The sequence below is a fragment of the Petaurus breviceps genome, unplaced genomic scaffold (assembly GCF_028583685.1).
Source record: "Petaurus breviceps papuanus isolate PSGF00001 unplaced genomic scaffold, PetGlider_PUasm1.0 90822, whole genome shotgun sequence".
In the NCBI taxonomy this organism is placed as follows: Eukaryota; Metazoa; Chordata; class Mammalia; order Diprotodontia; family Petauridae; genus Petaurus; species Petaurus breviceps.
This window is the reverse complement of record NW_027187351.1, coordinates 4,682,303-4,705,237: the sequence shown is the minus strand read 5'-3', so window position 1 is coordinate 4,705,237 and position 22,935 is coordinate 4,682,303. Positions and strand designations below refer to the sequence as shown.

General features: G+C 38.1%; 1 protein-coding gene across 1 annotated transcript; it reads left to right on the top strand.

The window, feature by feature from the left end:
• Positions 1-814: 814 nt before the first annotated feature.
• On the top strand, positions 815-21,365 carry LOC138147989 (glutathione S-transferase-like). Its single transcript, XM_069070595.1, has 7 exons — positions 815-982; positions 1,911-2,017; positions 3,637-3,688; positions 9,442-9,574; positions 15,182-15,323; positions 18,468-18,599; positions 19,870-21,365. Exons 2-7 carry the CDS (start codon positions 1,931-1,933, stop codon positions 20,020-20,022), a joined length of 699 nt encoding a protein of 232 aa, XP_068926696.1. The 5' UTR covers positions 815-982; positions 1,911-1,930; the 3' UTR covers positions 20,023-21,365.
• Positions 21,366-22,935: the final 1,570 nt, after the last annotated feature.

The following is a 22,935-nucleotide window of genomic DNA, read 5'->3' as shown; positions in this document are numbered from 1 at the left end:
CACTAGATTGAGGTAAGATAAGGGAATTTCAGAGTTAAGGCTGATATTCAGGATGCATATGAGGGACTCTGGCAAAGACAATGCTCTGGGACTCCACTCTTCTGCTTACTCAAAGATACTGACTAATACATAATTAAGTTATGTAAAGGAGGGTAAGGAGGCAGGTAGGTGGTGAAGTGGATACAGTGCAGGGCCTGGAGTTAGGAGGTCCTGAGTTTAAATGTGGTCTCAGACACTTACTAGCTTTGTGACCCTGGGCACCTCACTGAAATCTGTCTGCTTCAGTTTCCTCATCTATAAGATGAACTGGAGATGGAAATGGCAAACTACTAATACAGTATCTCTGTGAGGAAAACCCAAAATGGGGTCATGGAGAATCAGACACAGCTGAAACCACAAGAACAACCAAGGTCATGGTCTTGGTTGCAATGATAGGAATGCAGAGATGTTAGCACTGTCCTGGAATCATACAATGTTCCTTAAAGTTATTAAAGTTTTGATACAATTTAAAGCGCCCTTGACACTATCTGCAAAACTCTTTTTTTTCATTTTAACAAATATTTATTGTTTCTTTTGTGTGCAAGTTGCCATGTTCTATATAGGGAATATAAGAAAAAAGAAAATAATCTCTTTTACAGTAATTTGACATTTATCTGAAAAATTCTTGATAGGAACTGAAAGGAACTTACTCTCCCCACTCAAAATATCAGCAAGGATTGGAGAATTCCTTTGAAGGAGGATGTTGAACATTACTAAGCTCAAAGAGCTAAAAACAACATTAACTGCAAGCATGTTGACTCAACAGTCTCACAAAAGAGTGGCTAACACTTCCTCTGAAGAAGGAGACGCAACACCAGCCCCAGATGGAAACCCCAGCAACTCGAGAAACTTGAGAAACAGGATAGAACAGGATATACACAATTGTCTGGGAAGTGAACCATTAAAGCCATTCCAGCTGATCCATAACTCTGGGATCTTATAGGTAATATTCCCATTCTCATAGGCAGCCTTAGTAATCATAGGAAATTCTATTTCTTTGTCTTGGCTTATTTCTCTTGTGAATTTGAAATGAACCCTTATGGAAAGTAACAAAATTTATTTTACTGGAATGGATTTCTACAGTGGAGAGACAAAGATCTGTCTTTGTAGACAAATAAGCCACTTCAATCACAGGAAGATCTGGCTTCTAATCCTGCCTCTGACTCCTACTGGCTGTGTGACCCTGGGCAAGCTGCTTAACTTCCTTTTGTCCCAGACAATTCTCAGATTAAAAACCCCAGGACAGCGGCAGACATGCTCTTGGTAGAGGGAATTTCCTCTCCAGGGAGCTCACTACAGAAATCAAAGTACAAGTCTATGTGATTTATATTGCTATTCGTCCTAAACGAAAAGTTCTCTCTCTTATTTATGGTTCCTGGGTTTTGATAGTGAATTGCCTGGATGTGACTTGAGCCACATCTGCATAACTAGGACCAGCACCAGAGGACACCTGGAGTGAAAAAGGGAGTTATATAGGATCCATGGAGCTCAGACATGGATGACCAATTTTGATATAATAATAAAAATTATCCTAGTAGACATTCCTTACACAACAAAAGAAACTTCATCTTTCCCTTTCAAATATCCTATATGGCTGATCAGTTCCTAATCACCAAAGTTCCAAATACATTTCAGTTAAATAGATCCATGCCTAGCTGCCTTCAGCCTGTTGTTAGAGGAAAAGGGGATGTCTGAGTCCTGCCCTTCACATGATTCTCCTCCCTCTTCTCCTCCTCCTAATCTGCCCACTGAATCAGTGGCACTGAGAGTTTGGGCTTTCCTCATATATCACCAGTGGAGTCAAGATTACAAAAAGGGCGGCTTGTCCATCTAAGTCCTGGTCAGATTGTTTGTTCTCTATTCTTTTTCAGAAAACCAGGACTTGAACATCATGACTGGGAAACCCAAACTTTATTACTTCAATGGCAGAGGCAGAATGGAATCGGTGCGCTGGCTGCTGGCAGCTGCCGGTGTGGAGGTAGAGCTTTCCCTTCTTAGATTTATTCTTTTTCTTCATAGACTAAGTGAATATGTACTAGTGGAGAAGTCACATGGAACTTACTGAGTGATTCCCTCCAAAAAGGGGATCTAATCACGGTGATTACCATATTTTTTTTTCTTTAACAGTGAACTGAGTCTCAGGAGCAAGTTTGAAGTACTGTTTATCTTGATAGTTAAGTATTGATTGAGTTCTCCTGAAAGACCTAGTAGAAAAGTCACTGGACTTGGATTCAGCAGATGTTTGTCCAAGTCCTGGTGATACCACCAGCTAGCTAGGCACCTTTAGGCAAACCTCCTTGCATCTCTGAGACTCAGTTCTATTATTTGTAAAATAGAGGAGATGGATTGGATTTTCTCTTTTATTCTAAGCTTTAACATTTTATGATTCTGTCATCTTTGATTATACTGTGATGACTCTTTAAAAAGTTTTCTATGCTTTAACACAAAGAATGATACTATTTCTGATTAATTTCACTAATATACTATTATTACTTGCTTGCTGGTTTTATTAATTGAAAAACCCAACATTTTTGAGAATTGAAAACTATCAAGAAACAGAGGGTGTGTTAGTTTCTAAAGATATTTAAACAATCTTCAGTTTTGTGGACTTTTTAAAAAAAATCCAGTCAGGATTGGGGGAAGGTTTAGATTCTAAACTTTTAAATATTAATAATTCAGACTGATATGCTAGAAAATATGTGCAGTAATCTTTCAGGTGGTAATGAATGATTTTTCTGCCTCCCCTCTTATACTGGTAAATCACTTCCCAACTCTGGGGTTCAGTTTGCTCTCCTGCCAGAGGAGGAGATTAGAGGGGATAATCTCCACTGTCCCTTCCAGCTCTGCCTGCCTCCTAGGATCTGAGAGTTGTCAGTTCTGGTAATCACAGGACCCTGTTCTGTCACAGGATTGAAAATACAACCACTTTGTGGACAGATGTGTAATGTGATCATTGTAAACTTAAACAAACTTCTTTGGAAATATTGATGAGTTCTTCCTATTGTATACAACCTAGGCTAGGCATAAAATTCTGCAGAGGTTTTAGGAGGATCCTGGGTGAATACACATATCAGGTTAGTAGGTAAAAAATGTATTGTTGTTTATTCTAAATGAATTAAAATTTTACAAATATATTTACAATTACCACATATTATAATTTAGCTGATTTAATGTCCATATTGCAAATATCAATAGATAGAACCTACATACACAGAAGCTCTTTAGGTGGGTCCCCAAAATTTTGCATTGAGTATAAAGAGGGATTCTGAGAATAAAAATTTGGAGAAGTGTTGGATTAGAGCATCACAGAATCATAGATGCAGAGCTGGAAGGAACCTTGGAGGTCATTTAGTCCCAGGGCCTCATTTTTGCAGAGGAGAAAAATGAAGAGCAGAGAAGTTAAATGACTTGCCTGGGGTCAAACAGCTAGTAAATATGTACCTGAGGCAGGATTTGAATTCCTGTCTTTGTGACTCCTACTCTTGTGCTCTCCCCATGATACCACCTCGTTGTCTTAGGTGATCTCTAAGGTCCCTCCCAGCACCCACATTTATGATTCCATTGCTCTGATACCCTGGTGTGTCCTTTTCCTTCTAGTATGAAGAAGTGCTTTTCAAGACAGCTGAAGAGTTTGAGAATTTAATTAAGGGTGAGTTCAAAGCCTTGCTGTTGTGTTGTCCATGAAGATCAGATTAACTACCATTGCCTTGCCTGGAATGACACACAGAAGATCTCCAAGATCCCTCAAAGCTCTAAAATTCTGATTCTATAGTTGTGAAAAAGCACGTTTATAAATCATAGCCAGATGGGGAATTACATGGTACAATGCACAAGTGTGCTTCTCTGTACCTCAGAGGTAGGGTTTGAATTTCAAAACAACCACAGCAGGGAAGAAAGTAAGGCTTGTTTCCTCCTGAAATAAAGGGCCTTTGCCTTCCACAGAGGATTTAAAGACTGGAAAGGTTAGGTTGCAGTTGGGTCATGTGATTCCTTTCATGCATTCGAGGAAAGAGCAGGCAAATGGGAGTTATTGGAGGGTTATTTGTAGAAATAACTTGATAATTGCTGTGTGTTCTTGCTGTTTCTTGGACTGTAAAATGGGGATGATGATAAAGTACTTACCTCCTAGAGCTGTGAGGATCAAATGAGATATTATTTTAAAACACTTAGCATAGTACCTGGCACATAGTAGGAACTTAATAAATGCTTATTTTCTTTTTTTTTCCCCAGAAGTGGGTCCCCCAAGCCTCCACCCTCTTAGAAAGTAAATTTTTTTCCTCTGAAGCAGAGTCCTAGTTCTCTATAAACTGTCTTTACTTAAGGCAGCTCGTTGGTGCAGTAGATAGCCTGCTGAACCTGGAGTCAGAAAGACCAGAGTTCGAATCTTTCCTCAAACCCTTACTGTGTGACCTTTGTGCTTTGTGATCCTGAGCAAGTCACTAAATTTTCAGTCTCAATTTCCTCATCACTAAATGGTTCAGGGTTGTTGTGAGGGTCAAGTAAGATAATATATGCAATGCAAAGGTCTTTGTAAACTAAATATGTTAGTGATTATTAACAGTGGGAGCCCAGGAGTGAGGAAATAGGAATGTTGTAACATTGAATAAGGAGAATTAGGGAATAGAAGTTGGCCTAGCTCAAAAAGGAGAATGGGCAATATGGCAGCCCTAGGCCTTATATTGAACCTAGTAAAAATTTAAGGCTTATACAAAGTTCTTTCTTTATAATAACATGTGAAATACAAGTAGTATTAATCCCATTTGAGGAAACTAAGGCTCAGAAAGGGCAAATGAATTCTCCAGGACAACAAAGCTAGTAAGTGGCAAAACCCGAATCCAAACCCAGGTCACCTGATTTTAAATTTAGTGCTTACCATACAACTACATTACTGTGACCTAAAGAGTACCAGAAAGTTCCCATCTAGCCTCTGTTGTGGAGCAGCTCTATTATCTGAAATTCTTTGGTGCTACATATTAATCTGTTCAGGAATATTCTTGTAAAATTTAAGCAACCCTTGAAGTGTCAATATATTTATTAATTTTCTAACACAATGACATGAATTAGCTTTCATTTATCAAATAAGCATTTACCAAATGAGTAGTATTTAAGGAACTCTGAGGTAAGTAGCTCAGGAAAGAAAACAAGAATAAACAAAACAGGGGTCCTCCTCTTCAGAATTTGACAATCTAATTCAGGTGAAAATCTCTAAGGTCCTTTATAGCTATGATCCTAGAATCCCAATTTTTACTCCCAAATTGTGCATTCATAAACATCAAAATATGGCTAGCACATCAGAGCAGTAGAAAGCAGTATGATATCAGAGGATCAGAGAAAATTACATGGAGGAAGTGGTGTTTGAGTTGGATCTCCCAGGACGGGGAGGATGCCAATAGAAGGGTAAGGCATAGAAGTCTGTGTATAGAGTTTGGCCAGAAATCTGTGATTAGCATAATGAAGAAGTGTCAAATTCCTGGCAAGCTGCCCTTAAGTGAAACAAAAACCAGATTAGAATGTATTTGGAAAACGTTTAAGAAAACAAATAAATACAACACAGATAGTGTTAATTTGTGGTTTTCTAACCCAATATGTAGCCCAAAGTGATCCCTTTCTAGGTGGCATAGCAGATAGAGTTCCAGCCCTGTACTGAGGTATTGTCCTCCTCCTAAGTTCAAATCTGGTCTCAAATTCTTACTGGCTGTGTGTTCCTGCGTAAACCACAGTGTTAACCTTGTTTACCTTAGTTTTTTCATCTGTAAAATGAGCTAGAGAAGGAAATGGAAAACCAATCTAGTATTTTTAACAAGAAAACCCGAAAAAGTATCTCAAAGAAATGGACATGAAAAACATGACTAAATAACAATAAATATGAAATGAAGTTGGAAAAGTTAATTGGATCTGGACTGACAGTGGGAGATGATATAGTTTGAACTTCATTCAGGAGACAATAGAGACCAATCAAAGTTGGATGGAATGGTCAGCAGGTAATTGCAAAAGAGGCATAGGCTCACAGAACTAGAGGAAGAAGTTTTCTGAGATCATCTGTCTAGTCCTCTCATTTTACAGACACGGAAAATGAGATTCAGGAAAGTTAACTGAGTTGACCAAGGTCACACAAGAACAAATAGCAAAGCCAGGATTCTGGCAGAACCTAAGTCCTCTGGTTTAAAATCCAGTAGTCTTTAAACCATACTACAATGTCTCTTCTTATAGGTGAAAGGTAATGAGGACCTGAATATGGAGCATTGAGGTAATGGGGTAATGAGGCAGTGGGAATGGTTAGGCTGGGATAGAATTGAGAGCACTTGATGACTGATTGGACATGTGAGACAAGGCAAGGGAGAAATTAAGGATGGTCCTTGAGTTGTGAGCAGGAGACCCTGAAAATGGTAGTGTCATTGGCAAGAATAAAGAAGGCAGGAAGAAGGCCAGACAATGGTGGTGTTTTTTTTTGTGAGTGGGAGGTTCAGGAAGTGGAAGATAATGAATGAGTTCAGTTTTAGATACATGGAACTTGAGGTACTAGTGTTACCTCCAAATAGAGATGTCCAATAGTCAGCTGGAAGGGAGAATATGAAACTTGTTAAAGAGGTCAAGACTAGAGATATTCCCAGTGGAACTCTGACTAAGTCTGGGACCCTGGGTCTCATAGGTGAGCCTTATCTTGCCTGGCAACAGCCTGTATATCTGTTTCCTGCCATTTTCAAACTATGCTGCCTGCACACCTCACCCCCAACACACCAGTACTCACACTCTGACCCTAAAAAGCTGAGCTCTGATAGGTGTGTTTGGCCAATGGAACTCTTCCAAACTCTACTTCCAGAAGCATTGCTTCCTGATTTCTACCTACCCCTTATGCATTGTCTTTCCCTTTTGGAACAGTAAGATTCTAAAGGGCAAGGACTGTCTTGCTTATGGTTTTATTGGTAGGACTTATCATGTGACTTGGCATATAGTTAAGTGCTTAAAAAAACCTTCATGCAGATTTAGTAGTTACATATACAGAAAGGATGGCTGAAGCTCTGAGAAAGGATAAAAAAAGCACTGAAAGACACTGAGATTCAGAAGAAGAGAACCAAGCATAGAGCCTCAGGGAGTGGATTTTTGCAATAGGAGGCCATTTGGTGACCTTTAAGAGAGCAGTTTTAATAGTTTTATTGGTAGTTTCTGTATCTGTAAGGACAAATGCAAATCACCTCCTCCCCCACTGCCCATTCTCACATGAAAACACTGGCACATAACTGGTATGAATGGTCTGCATTGGTATGCACATGGTGTCCCTGGAGAATGGTAAGTAGTCCAGTTTTACCACTGCATGGGACAAATAAAGGTAATAGAAGAATTAAAAATCACTTATTAAGCATTTACTTTGTGCCAAGAACTATTCTAAGATCTGGGAAGATAGGAAAAACCTTAACTTCAAATAGAGACAAGTCCTTATAGTCTAAAGATAGAAGAGTGGTGGTAAGGAAGGGGTATTTTGATTTGGGTGTGATACTGGGGTGGTGAGTGGAGCTTTAGAGCAGTAGATTGATATAACCTTTCTAGCAGCAATGGACTTATTGATGTGATTGTGGTAGCAGCCTTGGAAAGGAGATAGAGGCTACCAAGAGTGTGAACCAGGGGCAAAGTAGCTACTGCCAAAGAGACAAGTGGGAAAAGAAAGGAAGCATGGGTGGGGCCGGTGTGATATAGGAGACTCTTGAGGCACTCACCAATCCTACGAAGGGCCCCAGATCTAGAGTTCTGGAGTTGAAAGGGTTGTCTACAAGGCATCTCCTCTGGGCCAGTGAACAAAGGCCTTTGATCTCCTGGAAGAAGTATGGGAAGTAAAAAGTGGTGGGATACAAGACTGTATAGGTTGTGGAGGTCATGGAAGAGTTTGAATTTTTTTTTTGTCTTATGGTAATTCTAATAGGTTTTTAAAATTACAGTAAAGTTCATACTTTAACAAATGTTAATAAGTAATCAAATTACAACAAATAGATAAATAAAGCTTATTTGTTCCTATAGAAGCACAGCATTGCCCTCTTATGGTAACAAAAGGACTAAATTTTAAATTCAGCAAATATATTTTAGTTTAATGAAAATCATCCATTTTTACACAGCTTACTTATAAAATTTAAACAGAAAGTAATAAGATTAAATCTTTTATTTACTTACAAAATAAACATCCAGTGAATAAAAATACATGAGGAAGTTTTGTTTCATATGAGCCTCCAAATTATTTTTCAGTTATTTCCTTCTACTTCTTAGCCATTAAGTCCACAGGTTAAACATTGTCAGTACTTACAAAATAAACACAATATATGTCAGCAAAGGTATAAATGTCCAAAGAGAGAGAATGTAATTTAAAAAACTGATTAAAGATTTAATCATTACTACCCAAAGCAGAAATGCACTATTCTGTGGTACTACTTTATCTTCATAAAATCACAAATATAGCTCCTGCCTTCAGGGTAACTACTTATGCAAAAAATAAATCGTCTATAAAAAGTTTGTGCTATCTTGTTAAATAAACATCCCGAGGTTTGTGGGCTAACTGCTAAAAAAAACCTGAAGAATTTCCAATATATATTTACTTACCATTTATCACATTTAAACAGAAGATAATTAATGTGCTACATGCAAAAGCTACATTACAAAGAGAGAGTTATGGGAGTTTTTTGGGCAAAGAAGTAACTTGATAATTGTCATTATTCCAAAAGACCAGGAAGAACAGATTGGAAAAGACAGAGACTTGTGGTGTGGAGATCATTGAGAAATATATTGAAATAATCTAGATGGGAGCCGATGAGAAGTAGGGTATGGTAGTGGAAGATGGAGAGAGGATGGATCAGTCTATCAACAGACGTTTATTAAACATCTACTGTGTGCCAGCTACTCTCTGAGGCATTTCAAAGATGAAAAAATTAAAGCCTTTTCTCTCAGTGAGCTTATATTCTTTAAAATGAATTAATATGTACAAATATAATAATTTATATAGCACTTTAAGGGCTGCAAAGCTCTTTATAAATTTAATCTTTGCAACAACTCTGTGAACTAGGTGCTATTATGATCCCTATTATACAAATGAGGAAGCTGATGCTAATACGTTAAGTGATTTGCCCAGGGTCACATAGCTAGCAAGTGTCTGAAACAGGATTTGAAATCTGGTCTTCCTAATTCCATGGACAGAACAGTGTCCACTGTGTTACCTATGTGAGTAAACACAGGGAAAGGGAATATATCTGTATTAAACAGGCCTTGTAACTTTGGCAGGCCTCAGTTTCCTCCACTGTAAAATGAGAGAGTTGAACTAGATGACCTGTAGGGTCCCTTCTGGTTCGGGCAATATGATTCCATGACTGTTCTCCAATGAAGGGGAGTAAGCTACTGACTTGACTTTTTTTTTTCTTTTTTTAGGTGGAAACCTAATGTATCAACAAGTGCCAATGGTTGAAATGGATGGAATGTACATGGTACAAACCAGAGCCATCCTGAAATATATAGCTGCAAAATACGACTTGTATGGGAAGGACCTGAAGGAGAGAGCACTGTACAGTAACTATTGCATGCTTATAATAGAGCATAGAAGCCATCTTTTTCATTTTAGAAAATTTCTTCTTAATAATTGAGATTGGCCATTGATTTGTCCTGGATCTTATGGCCACAAGAGTTCAAAGGCAAGACTTGAGCCCAGGAAATTCTAACTCCAAGGCTTGCTATTTATTCATTATAACCTTTGTCTCACAATGAAATTGTGTTGAACAGCTATCTTCTTTACTGTATAAAAGCAGTAATGCTCTTATCAGCATGTTATGCATATGTAAAACTTTCTAACTTCCTTCCCCCATCTGAAATACTCTTGAACTGAGGCTGGCCTTGTGGTAGGCATCTCCACCCGGTGGGAGCAGCAAAGTAGTGGGAGGTCAAAGGAGGAAAAAAAGTCTTTAACTACATAGTAGATATCTGACTATAAATTAGTGGTATTGGCTTTTGTAGACTACTTATCAATTAAGCAATAAACATTTATTAAGCATCTCCTATGTGCCAGGCATATGTTACACTCAAGAAAACAAAAAGATAAAAAACAATCTCTGTCCACAAAGAGCTTATATTCTCATGGATTGTTTATGGAATATATTCCCACTAATATTTTAAGGTCCATATGCAATGAACTGGTCCACCCACAGATACCTAGATGACTTGCTCAGGAGAGAAGAAATAATGGCTTTGAATCCACGCCCCTGCCAAAAAAAACCCCCAACCCAATCCGATAATAGCAATTTAAACGTAATTTTTTATTTGAAAAATGTATAAGTTAAAAACTAATCAATATATTCACTACTTATTTACTCAGTGAAAGTGAAGGTGTTTTAAAAATTAGTATCTGTTTATTAACTTATCATAGAGGGGCCATGCTGTATAATGGAAAGCAACCCACATTGGAAGAATCATCCACAAACATTTATTAAGCACCTACTATATGTTAGGTGCTGTTCTAGGCTATGGGGATAGAAAGAAAAACAAAGAATGAAAATATTTTGAAACAATTTTTATTCTCAAGGAATCTTTTATGTTCTGGAATCAGAAAGAACTGGATTCAGTCCTAGATTGGACACTACCTTTTTGACTCTTGAAAGTTATTTAACCTCTCAGTACCCCCACTAAAATGATAAGTGTCAGCTAACTTGCCAATTTGTGTGGTTGAGGGAGAAGTCCATGCTGATGAAATCATAGGTGCAGATAAAAACGCAAAACCAAAAGAACTCACTGTGAATTCTGCTTTACAATGATGGTCGTGAGAATATGAGCTCCTTGAAGGCAGGGACTGTTTTTTGCCTCTTTTTGTATCCCCAGCATTGAATATAGTCCCTGGCACATAGTAGGCACTTAATGTTGACTGACTGATTTATTTTGTATATTTGTCTAAACCAAGATAAAATGTCCTTTAAAATGGAGGTTGATGTTTTTAAAGCCCAGAATCAAGGTTTTTTTTTTTTTTTCCATTCTAAAGATGATCATGTCTTCCTATCTGTAGATGGACCATTTTCCCTATCTGGCCTTTAACATATATATGATTGATTAGGCAGTGTCCTTATCTTGGATTTTGTAACCTGGTTTATTTATATATTTTGACAACTGTATTTCAATTTAATTGGTGTCCTTTGTAACCTTATGAATTTTGTTTTATATATCAAAAAATATTTTTCTGAGAAAGGGTATATAGGCCTAACTAGATTACTAATGATCTTCATGACAATGTGAAAAAGGTTAAAAATCTCTGGGTTAGAGGAAAAGTAGAAAGTGTTCAACATAATAGGACCATAAATGTAGAGCTGAAAACAACCTTAGAAATCATGCAGTCTAACCCCCTTATTTTACACATGAGCAAACTTAGATTCAAAGTAGTTAATTATCCTGTTGAATTTGAATTGCCAGCGATGACTGCTTTTCAAATAAACAGATATGTTTCAAGAGAGAGGCAACAATTTTAGACAAATTATTTTCTGGAGATATGCCTATTCTTCAAGTTAGGGTAAATATTCAAAGCTCCTCCAAGAAATCTTTGGCCAAATCCCAGGTAGCATGAATCTTACAATTCTGACCTGACCTGTGATTTCATTGGCAGAGGAAATTCCAGTAAGGAAACCCTTTCCAACAGAACAAGTCAGCAACAACTATGACTTAGAGTCTTACAGTTGTTTTCAGTCATTTGTCTAGAGTCATACAGCCAGCATATGTCAGAGATGGGACCTGAACCTAATGCCCAGAATTATTCTATAAGAGGGGTTCTTAACCTGGAGTCCATGAACTTTTCTTTAAAAATTTGATAATCATTCTCCAACATAATTAGTTTCCTTTGTAATTCTGTGTTTTATTTTATGCATTCAAAATATTATTCTGAGAAAGGGTCCATAGGTTTAACCAGAGTCTCAAAGTGGCTTATGACACATAGGGGCTAAGGATCCCTATTTTTTACTTCTCCATGATGAATTTTAAATTCTATACTATAATGATGAATTAATAGCTCATGTATGATTTTTTTATTGGCATGTCATAAAAACACTTTATACGTTTAAGAGGATGTTATTGGACAAAATTAAGTAAGGAGTATACTAAGTAGCTTTTGAGTTTCCTTTATTTCTAAATCTATAATCTTATATTTTTATTCTTATTTTTTTAAAGAAATTGGGGTTAAGTAACTTGCCCAAGGTTACACACAGTTATTTTGTGTGGGTGTTAAGTATCTGAGGCCGGAACCGATCCCGGGTCCTCCTAACTCTGGGGCCAGTGCTCTTACTCACTGCGCCACCTAGCCTCCCCTAATCCTATATTTTTAGAACACAGGCACGACAATATGTTAAAAAGAATAAAAAACTTCTGTATGGTGACCAACAAAATCCCAAATCAGACATTTTCTCTGGTCCCCACTAATTCCCAAAACCCCTCTCCAAAAAGTAAGTATGTGTCAGAGATAGAGTAATATAGTTGAATCTACAGGAAAATAAAGTGAGATGACCAACAAAGTAACGACCTTATGAATGAACACAGGGCAACACTAATCCTTAATACATTCATTAAGCACTCCTCCAAGAACAATAAAATCATCATGCTCCATAGGGCATACAAAACAATCCATGGGCTTGTGCCTTGGACCTGCACAAGGACTCTTCTGCTGCAGACACTCTGAGCAGACATCCCACCACCAGCTGCCACTGAAACAAGCAGCAGGCATTGGTTCTGCCTAGCTATGTGAGGAAGAAGAGGGTTGGGCAAGGGAATCAAGCTTCCTTCTGCCTGGGGCAGTCCCTAAGGAAGCTCAAGACTACAGAGGCCATGCAGCATACACACTCCATCTCCCCCAACGCCCCCTAAGTGGTAGAAGCTGATGCAGTCCAGTTAGAGGAGAAAGAACCATGGAAGGAACTCAAGGGGCCAAGGTGTTTGCTTGCACCAGGTCTAAAGAAAAGGGAGTTGAAATACAGCTGAGACAGCTCTGTCCAATCCAGAAATTACTTATGCTTGGGACCCAAACCATAGCTTGGGAAAAGTATATCCTTCAACAGGAGAAGAGATTGAGGCAGATTTGCAGTACAGCCCTGGGAATATACCTACCAACAAAGGAATAGTTTTAAGAAGTGAGTAATAGGCTTTAAAGGGGAAAAAAAGGCTAAAACTACTGAAAATTTCAAGGAGATGAAAATTTGAAGTCCAAAAGCACAAGGAGATAAATAAAGGGAGAAGACATGCAAATTAGAAGGAAAGATAAGTATTAAAATCTCCAAAAAATGACCAATTTCTACAAATATTACAAGACAAAGGAAATTGTACCCAGCTCAAAAGTCTCCAGTGGTTCCCTAACTCTACATAAAATACAAACTTTTCTGTTTTACATTCATAGCCATTCCCACATCTTTCTAGATTTCTCACATATTATTCACTTTGACACAATCTACCTTCCAGCTTAATTTGCCTTCTTGTTGCTTTAAACTCAGTATGAAGGCTCCATTGTCCACTTTTGCAAAAGCACCTTAAATCCCCATGTTTGGAAAGCACTCCTTTACCTCTGTCTCTTAGAATTCTGAGATTCCTTTAAAGTTCAGCTCAAGGGCCACTTCCTTCCAGAGACTCTTTTGAGTTCCCTCATTTCCCATCCCCTCCAATTATTTTCTTTTTATTATATATAAACTTTGCGTTTACCTATATGTTCTCAACTCATTTCCCACAATAGGATATAAATTCTTTAAATCAAAAGACTGTTTCTTTTTTATCCTTATCTCCCTAGCACAGTGCCTGGAACATAGTATGTGATTAGTAAATGCCTATTATATTTATGTTACAGGGACTCAATAAGTGTTTGTTTAGTAGAATGAATTGGAACCATTGCTCTAAGTGACAAAGATGGTAGCAATGCAGGAGCCTGCTTGAATTTCTTCCCCTCTAGGAACTGTCTCTGCTTTTGAGGTCAATTCATTATTGCCACTCAATAGAGTCAATTTTAACCTTTCTTTGCCCAGTTGACCATTTCCTGGCTCATTCCAATACTACATATTTTGGGGCATTAATTATATTCTCTACATTTATTAAGTGCTGAAATTTATATCTTTTGAGGTCTATATTTCTGAACATTCCTGGGGAATAAGCATTCTTTTCAGGAAAAAAATTACAAAAACTTTGATTTTAGGTAGTGGGACCCTGAGTCAACTGCCTTTTGGGAAGGAATAAAGTGAAGTGTGAAATAACAGATGAAAGATCAGAGATTTAGAGCAAGAAGAGATCTTAGGAGTCTTCTTGTCCTAACACTTTGTTTTACAGATAAGGAAACTGAGGCACAGAAAGTTTACTTAAGTTGCCCAAGGTCACACAGATGGCAAGTGGCATATCTAGGATGTTTATTAGACTGGGAGTTAGGGTGGCTAGGTGGTACAGTGGATAGAGTGCTTGCCCTAGAGTCAGGAAGACTCATCTTCCTGAGTTCAAATCTGATCTCAGACACTTACTAGCTGTGACCTTGGATTAGTCACTTAATCCTGTTTGCCTCTTCTTCATCTGTAAAATAAGTTGGAGAAGGAAATAGCAAACACACTCCAGTACCTCTGCCAAGAAAACCCCAAATGCAGTGACAGAGTTGGACATGACTGAAATGACTGAACAACAATAACAGGAACACCAGGTTCTAACCTTGTCCCTGACGCATCCTAGCTGTGTGAACCCTGGGAAATTCATTCTCTGAACCTCAGTTTTCTTAGTTCTAAAATGGGGATAATAGTACCTGTAGCATACAGCTTAAAGTGTCGAGAGGCTCAAATGAAATAAATGTAGGTAAAATTCTTTGCAATTTTTTTTAAGCAATCGGGATTCAGTAACTTGCTTAAGGTTACACGGCCAGTTATTTCTGGGTGTGGTGCTGAGTATCTGAGCCTGGATTTGATCCAGGTCATCCTGACACTGGAGCCGGTGCTCTTTACTTGCTGAGCCACCTGGCCGCCCCTAAGCAATTGGGGTTAAGTAACTTGCTCAAGGTTACACGGCCAGGTGTTTCTGGGTGGGTGTCTTTGCAAATTTTTAAGCCTTTTCTCTCTGTCAGTTATTATTAAATGCTTCTTCAGTTATTTCTCCTAGTAATCATGTTTTTATTTATGCCATTTTTCTTTTCTAGTATTGACATGTATGTAGAAGGGATGAGGGATCTGAATGACATGATTATGTTCTTCCCATTTTCTTTACCTGAAGAAAAACAAAAGAATCTTAACTACATCCTAGAGAGAGCCACTGAAAGATTCTTCCCAGTGTATGAGAAGGTATGGAACAATGAGGCAAAGTGTGATCTACCTGTATAGTCACTGAAATTACATGGACCTTCTCTACTCCATTCTGAACAAATATAGGACAATGCAGAAGCACTGGAGGCCCTGTGGTACAGAGGGAAGACCACTGGCTCTATAGACAGAGGATCTGAATTCAGAAATGTGGGCTCATAACTTACTAACCCTGGACCTCAATTTCCTAAACTTTACAAATTAAGGAAGCAACCTATAGTGTATAGAGTGCTGGACTTGGAGTCAGGGAGACCTAGGTTCAAATCCTACCTCAGAAACTTAGCAGTTCTTTGACACTGGGTAAGTCACTTGTCCTATCTGGCCCTCAATTTCTTCATCTGCAAAATAAGGGAGCTGGACTTAATGACCCCTAAGATCACTTCTAGGTCATAATCTATGATCCCATGAATTCATGAAGAGCTAGAAATAGGGGAAAATAAGATAGGCAGTTACCAAGAACTCAACATCAGGGGATACAATGAAGGGCAATTAATAGTCATTTTTTTATGTCAAAAAATTATATGGCTAGTCCTGGCACTGATCTCCTTGAGCTCTTATGGATCTTTTTAGACTGGCAAATGAGGGGAGAGCTAGTGGCAAAGCTCTGTGTGTTCTTTCCATAAAAATGGAATTTTTCTGAACCTCTATACAAAGTTAGTACAATCTAATCGTTTTGGGACTAAGACTTACTAAATCATTTAATACACACACATATTAATTATATCTGAAGACTCAATAGCATCAACCTATTCATAAGTATTTATTAAAGAGCCAACTGCATACCAGGGACTGTGCTCAGCCCTGGGGACACAAAGACAAAATGAAACAGACCCTTCCCTCAAGGAGCTTAAATTCTTATATCTAAAAGTGTGATATATATATATATATATATATATATATATATATATATATATATATGTGTGTGTGTGTGTGTGTGTGTGTGTATGTATGTGTGTGTGTATATATGTATATATATATATATATATGGGTAGAGATATACAAACACAAAGAAGTATAATGTAATTTGGGGGGAAGATAACACTAAATGTGGAGGGCGGTAAGGAAGGTCATCATGTAGAAGGTGATTCTTGAAATGATCTTTGAAGGGAACTTGGGACATTATGAAGGTTTAGAAACAGCAAGTGCATTCTAGGCATGGAGGCCAAACCATACAAACATATGTAGTCAGGACATGGGATGCCTTGTGTGAGGAACAGAAAGAAGGCCAGTTTGTTTGGACTTTAGACTGTGTGAATGGGAGTAATATAAAATGAAGGCTGAAAAAGTAGGTTGGAGTCAGGTTGGGAAAAGTTTTAAATCCTATAATAACAGCATCTTACACTTATCAAGTGCTGTATGATTATCAAATAGTTTACAAGCATTATTTTACTTCATCCTCACAATAACCCTGTTAGGTAAGCAATGCAAGTCTTATCCCCATTTTATGGATGATGAAATGGAGTCTCAGAGAAGCATAGTGACTTACCCATGGTTACACAGTAAGTGGCAAAGCTAGAAGGAGAATCAAGATCCTTCTGTTTCCAAGTTGAGAATTTCATTTATGAGACATCCTCAGTAAATTACTAGACTGTGAGTTTACAGATCGTAGTCTTACTGGCAAGTGGAAGGCAACAAAATATAACACTAGGTTTGAGATCTGAAATCTAGCTGTCAAATTCCAGTTCTGCCATTTTCTACTTGTATAGATTGAGGAAATTGCTTTAACCTCAGTGGGCTTCTTTTCCTCATGTGAAAAAGAAGGGAGTTGGAGTAGGTGATATCCAGGTTCCTTGCACAATTCATTCCTATATATAATTCTGACTGGCAATGAAGTGCATGTTTTGCACAGCTATTCACTGTACTTTAAGCACATACACCGTGCATTACGTTTGTCTGTGTATGTTGTAGTATGCTCCTCCTGGTATGTTACAAACTCCTTGAGGACACAGACAAGATTACTTTTTGCTTTTTTATCCCCATCATCTTACCCAGTGCTGTGCATTGTTTTGTTCAGTAGTTTTCAGTTGCATCTGACTCTTCATTCCCTCATTTGGGATTTTCTTGGCAGAGATACTGGAGTGTTTTTGTCATTTTCTTCTTCAGCTCATTTTATATATGAGGAAACCAAATCAAGCAGGTTTAAATGACTTGTCCAGGGTCACACAGCTAGTAAATTTCTGAGGTCAGATTTAAACTGTGGAAGATGAGTGTTACTCACTCCAGACCTGGCATTCTATCCACTGTGTCACCTAAGTGCCATGCATGGAGGAAGTATTTAATGAATGTGTGTTGATTTGTTGAATAATGTCTAAGACAGAAAAATCTGTTGTACCAGATTTGTTACACAAATTGTTGCATTGTAACACAAATTGCCTAGATCTCTGTCACTGTGGAGAAGGAATTTATCCACCAGTCTGTCAGATTCAAATTGTGGTAGCCAATAATTCATAGACTCTGTCATAGGAGAAAAACCATTTAAAAATACTTGGGGTTTTGGTCCTTGGTGAAAAAAAAAGTATTGTGTTATGAAAATTTTAGAAATAACACTGTCTCAATAAACTACAACTCTTGAAGGCAGATTGTCAATACAACCTGAGAATGTGGTCAACAGATGATTGCATTGGGCCCCTAATATGGGCAAAGGATAATGACAAAAACCTGAATCAGATTCTACTGTAATCTGGGTCTAGGGTATGTCATGTTTCATTCACCATCCTCTCTGCCTTGTCTTCCTCCAAGTCTCACCTAAAGTCCCTTTTTCAAACAGCTTTTTCCAGTTCTCCTTAACTTTAATGTCTTCTTTCTGAGACAACTCTGAAATTATCCTGTCTATAGCTTGTTTCTGTGTAGTTGTTTACATGTTGTCTTCTCCATTGGATCAACATCCTTGAGAGGGGTACCTTTTTTTTGCCTTTCATTGTATGCTTACCACTTAGCATGGACCCCCATACATAGAAGGTGTTTAATAAATGCTTGTTTCCTGTATAACTAAGAAGGTAGAAATAAAATTGTTCTCTAACTTCTTATACTCTATGTTTTTTTCTGTGTATTTTGGTTCTTTCCATTATGATACAAATAATGTACACTATAGTGTCGTACCTTCATTCCCTTCTCTCCTTGTCACAGGCATTAAAAGACCATGGGAACAATTATCTTGTTGGCAACCAGTTGAGCTGGGCAGATGTACAGCTGCTTGAACTCATCCTAATGGTTGAAGAACTCAAGTCTGGCATTCTCTCTGCATTCCCTAAGCTTCAGGTAACTCTATCAAAAGTGGTGACCATTTATCTTGCACATACTCATTGCTTTACATGTTGTCTTGGTCTTTACATGTAAGCTTATTGAGGGGAGAGGTGATGTTTCTTTTTCTTTTTATCTCCAGAGTTTAGTGTAGTGCCTAGAACACAATGAATGATTAAAAAATGCTTGCTAATTATTTGACTAAAAGATCTGGGATTTCCCTTGTGTGGATCCTTTCTCTGCTGACCCTAACTCTATATATCTCCCAAAGCCTCTTTCATAATGGTCTTCATGAGGTGCTCTCACCCCAAACAGTCATCAACTGTTGAGCACCCTTCTGTTGATGAGTCTTAATGAATTTACCTGAATGTGTTTTCAGATGGTGGGCAAATATCTCAGGGTTAGGCCCAAACTCAAAGTCTTTCCAGCTTGATGGGACCACCTAAAACTCATTTTTCTAGTATAGTTTTTGAGAATTATTGGTCCCCTCCATATCACTCTGAGCAAACAGAAGGATTTTAATGGAAGACATGCTAGAACAAGGCCCTAAATTTGATAAATTCCTCAATTTATTCAAGAGTTAGTACCTATTATACACAAAATACTGGACTAGTCTCTGGGAATAGAGGCAGGGAAATATAAAATGAATGCCATGATCTTTGTCCTTTATGGGCTTACACTCTATCAAATTTTGCTAAAGTTTTCCTTTTTTATTTCCTATGTAGCTGTTTTTATTGTGGGCAGGGGTAGTCTGAGGCCATCATTCATTGGTATAGGGAAATCCTGTTCGGCAAACTCAACCCATCAATGAAAATCATCACCAACTCTGTAGTTTAAAGTCATAGAAGAGTGTCTGGGCACGATAAGAGGTTAAGTGACTTGCTCTGAGTCACAGAGCCAGCATGTGTTAGAGGCAGGACATGAATCCATGTCTTCTTTCAGTAAGGAGGCTGACTAGTGCTCCACGCTCCCTTCTAATTTGGCCTTTAATAAGTCTATACAAACAAGCAAAAAAACCTATGTGGGATATACATTTTGGTAAGAGAAGGCTGTTTCTTCATATATTATATTATATAACTGAAAAGTGGGCCTTATACATTTGCCGAGCAGGGAGCTCCTGAGGACTTTCAAAAGTCACTGCCCATAGGGCGAAAATGCTTGCCACAGTATTCCCCCAGGATGAAATAGCTTCCAAAGGGTCTTGGCAAGAGCAACCCCGGGGTCTTCCTCCAATGTGCAAGATTAATTGTTTCATTTACAAGTGATGTCATTTTTTTTTTCATTTTAGGAATTCAAAGTTAGAGTCAGTCAGCTCCCCAGGATTCAGAAATTCCTTCAGCCTGGTAGTCCAAGAAAACCACTAGTGGATGATGCAAGTTTTGAAGTTTCAAGAAAGATATACAAGATTGATAAAAACTTGTTTCTTAAACACCTGAGCTGAATATTCACAAGTAAAGAATTCTAAGGAGCACAATTAATATTTCTGTTTCCATCTGTAGTCATGCCCACAGAAATACTAGGATGTATTCCCGTGAGAATCCTAGGTTCATTAACTAGAAAATATGACTCCTCCCTATAGAGCTTATTGTAAATCAGAAAACCTAATCATTATATTGCTTATTATAAAATTTAATTTAATTAGAACCTCACCTTACTTAGCATCATAGAATCATTGATTATTTTCTCATTTTTTATTCCAAACTTAATAAACAGCTAAAGACAATGGTATTTATTTTATTTTGCCTCCTCCACTTTCTGGAAGTTAGTTGGCCTTCAGCAGTTACAGCTGGGCAGATTTATATACTTCCCCAAGGAGTTTTGCAACATCTAGTTGGGGAAATATCAATTGCTATTTCATCTGCTGTAATGGGAATGCAAATTTGGAAGATCTTCCCTGCCCCTAGGCTGAAGTGCACCTGAAGCCTGGGGAGGGAGGCTTGTTTTTCAGTAGATACTTCTTGATTGGCCAGTGAGTCAATAAGGTTGTTACATTCTCTGAGCCAGGAGAAGGCTATATAAGCCCTGATGTGTAGCTTTGTTTTGGGACTCACTTTGAGAAGTGTTCTGTGATTTGATCTGAATTCTGGGAAGCCGTTGTTGAGAGTCCCCCGGCTTTGAAAAACCCAGATGTGGAAACCCAGATGTTGATTGGGTATGGATGTAATGGTTGGACAGTTTGGAAATCTGTCTACTTGATCTGTTTCTGTCTTGATAATTCTGCCTGTATGCTTTGAAGTTCGGGGTGCTGACCTTTTTCCCCTGAACAAGGTAAACGATATATGTCTGACTGATTAAAGTAAGCTTGTTAACCCATTTTGAGTTGCTTTCCTTTAACAAAGCAGATCCAAGAACCTGTATGGGCAGCAAACCCTGAGGACGTGCACCGGGGTGCTTGCTGCTACATCTGCCTCTACCCTTTTCATGTATCCTAAGATCAATAAAATGGATTTAGGCACAGGTAACCTTACAAATAAATTTCAGGGGCAGTGGGAAAATTTCCCTGACCATCACATCATGCCTCCCTATCTGCTTAATGTTACCTGAAATTCCTTTAATACCAGAAAAGGCTTTGCAACAATTAGGGACAAAAGTCTAAAAGGTAAATGTCTATACCCTTTGATCCAGCAATACCAGTACTACGTGTGTATCCCAAAGAAATCATAAAAAAGGGAAAAGAACCTACATGTACAAAAATATTTATAGCAGCTATTTTTGTGGTGGCAAAGAACTGGAAATTGAGGGGATGCCCATCAAATGAGGAATGATTGAACAAGTTGTGATATATTGATGTTTTATTATTAAATTATTGTTTCCTTTAATTTTGGTCTGGACCTGTGATTTTATTAGTGTATGGGGGACTCCTGATGGAGGAACCCCTCTACTAATGCAGATTTGCACCTATTTTGCAAATCATAGCTTTGGAGAATTGCCTGGGGGCAATTTAACTGAGAGGTTAAATGATTTGCCCAGCTCAGGCAGCTAGTATGTGTCAAAGGTTGAACTTGAACAAGGGTTTTACTGAAGTTGAGGCCAGCTCTTTATCCACTACACCACATTGTCCACTTTTATAGAATTAAGCAATTTTTTTATGGGAATAATCTATATCGAGAGCATCTTTCATAAAGGTAAGAGAAGGTGACAGATAGGCAAACCACGTTGTTATAGTCACACAACTGACAGAAAAATAGAGCAAAGAAGATATGCTGCTGGGTTTTCTGTTTGTCCACTATGAGCATGTTGCACTGGAGCACTAGATAGGAAAGTAGGTGATCTGGGTTCAAATCTCAGCTCTGCCACTTTGGGAAAGCCATTTAACCTCTCTTGGCCTCAGTTTCTCTATATAATGAGGAGATTGAATTAAATGGCCTTTGAGATCCTTTCCAACTCTGTGATCCCATTAAATTGCATACACAAAAAGTAATTGTAAACCCATCATTGACTAGACCCTAGCCTGTCTCAAGTCTTGTTATCATAAGATCATGATGTCAGTTTGCTTCTCACAAACATCAAAAAAAAGCTGAAATTTTACTTTGTCTTACAATTATGCTGCTAGAGCTGCAATACCTGCTCCAGATGGACACACTCCATTTGTGAGGAATGCATTCACCAGAACAGATACATCCTGATGTACCCAGACCATAATAACCATACCAACCCTACACTCATATTTCCTTCCATGAATGTGATTGGGCCAGATGTGCCAGGGCCATTGCAACACGACAAGGACTATGGCTTTCCAGTTTAGGAGATTATTTAAACCAAAGATCCACAAATGCAATGAGGACTTCAGTGCTGAGTCACTGTGAAAGTTCAGCCATTGAGAAGCAATAGCTGGACCTTGCTATTGCTAGGCCACTTAGATGACCGATTTAGCTAAAGGACACCTGAAACCAGCATTTCCAATCCAATCAAAATGAAGCCAGGATGCCTTATGATTCATTGTTGTCATTTACTGCTTTTCCTGACTTGGAAGAATGTGTAACTTCAGATCTGTGGAACTACATGGAATCAGGCTTTTAGGAAAACATACATATCACTATATTCGTCCAGTTCATGATGTGCCACTAACAAGTCCATGGGCTTGATTATATGTATGAGCCATTATTGTGTACAATATATACTTTTTGAAAAAAATTGTTATAGAAGTTCATATTTTCTTATACAATCCTTTTTTTTTGTTCTTTGAATACTGAAATATTTATGTTTGATGTTGGTTGTTAAGTTAATAATAGAAAATACTTTTTTTAAAAGCACAAAATAATGGGGTAGTGGTAGGTTGGTGTAATGTTAATGGACTATAAGATATTCCCTGTCCATTAATAGGCCTATGTTACCACATGTGTTCAATCATGAG

Excerpts from the sequence above, each read along its gene's own strand:
- LOC138147989 (XM_069070595.1), top strand. The coding sequence starts at position 1,931 with ATGACTGGGAAACCCAAACTTTATTACTTCAATGGCAGAGGCAGAATG. Across the intron at positions 9,575-15,181 it reads GACCTGAAGGAGAGAGCACT|TATTGACATGTATGTAGAAG; the intron begins GTACAGTAACTA and ends TTTCTTTTCTAG. Across the intron at positions 18,600-19,869 it reads CTGCATTCCCTAAGCTTCAG|GAATTCAAAGTTAGAGTCAG; the intron begins GTAACTCTATCA and ends TTTTCATTTTAG.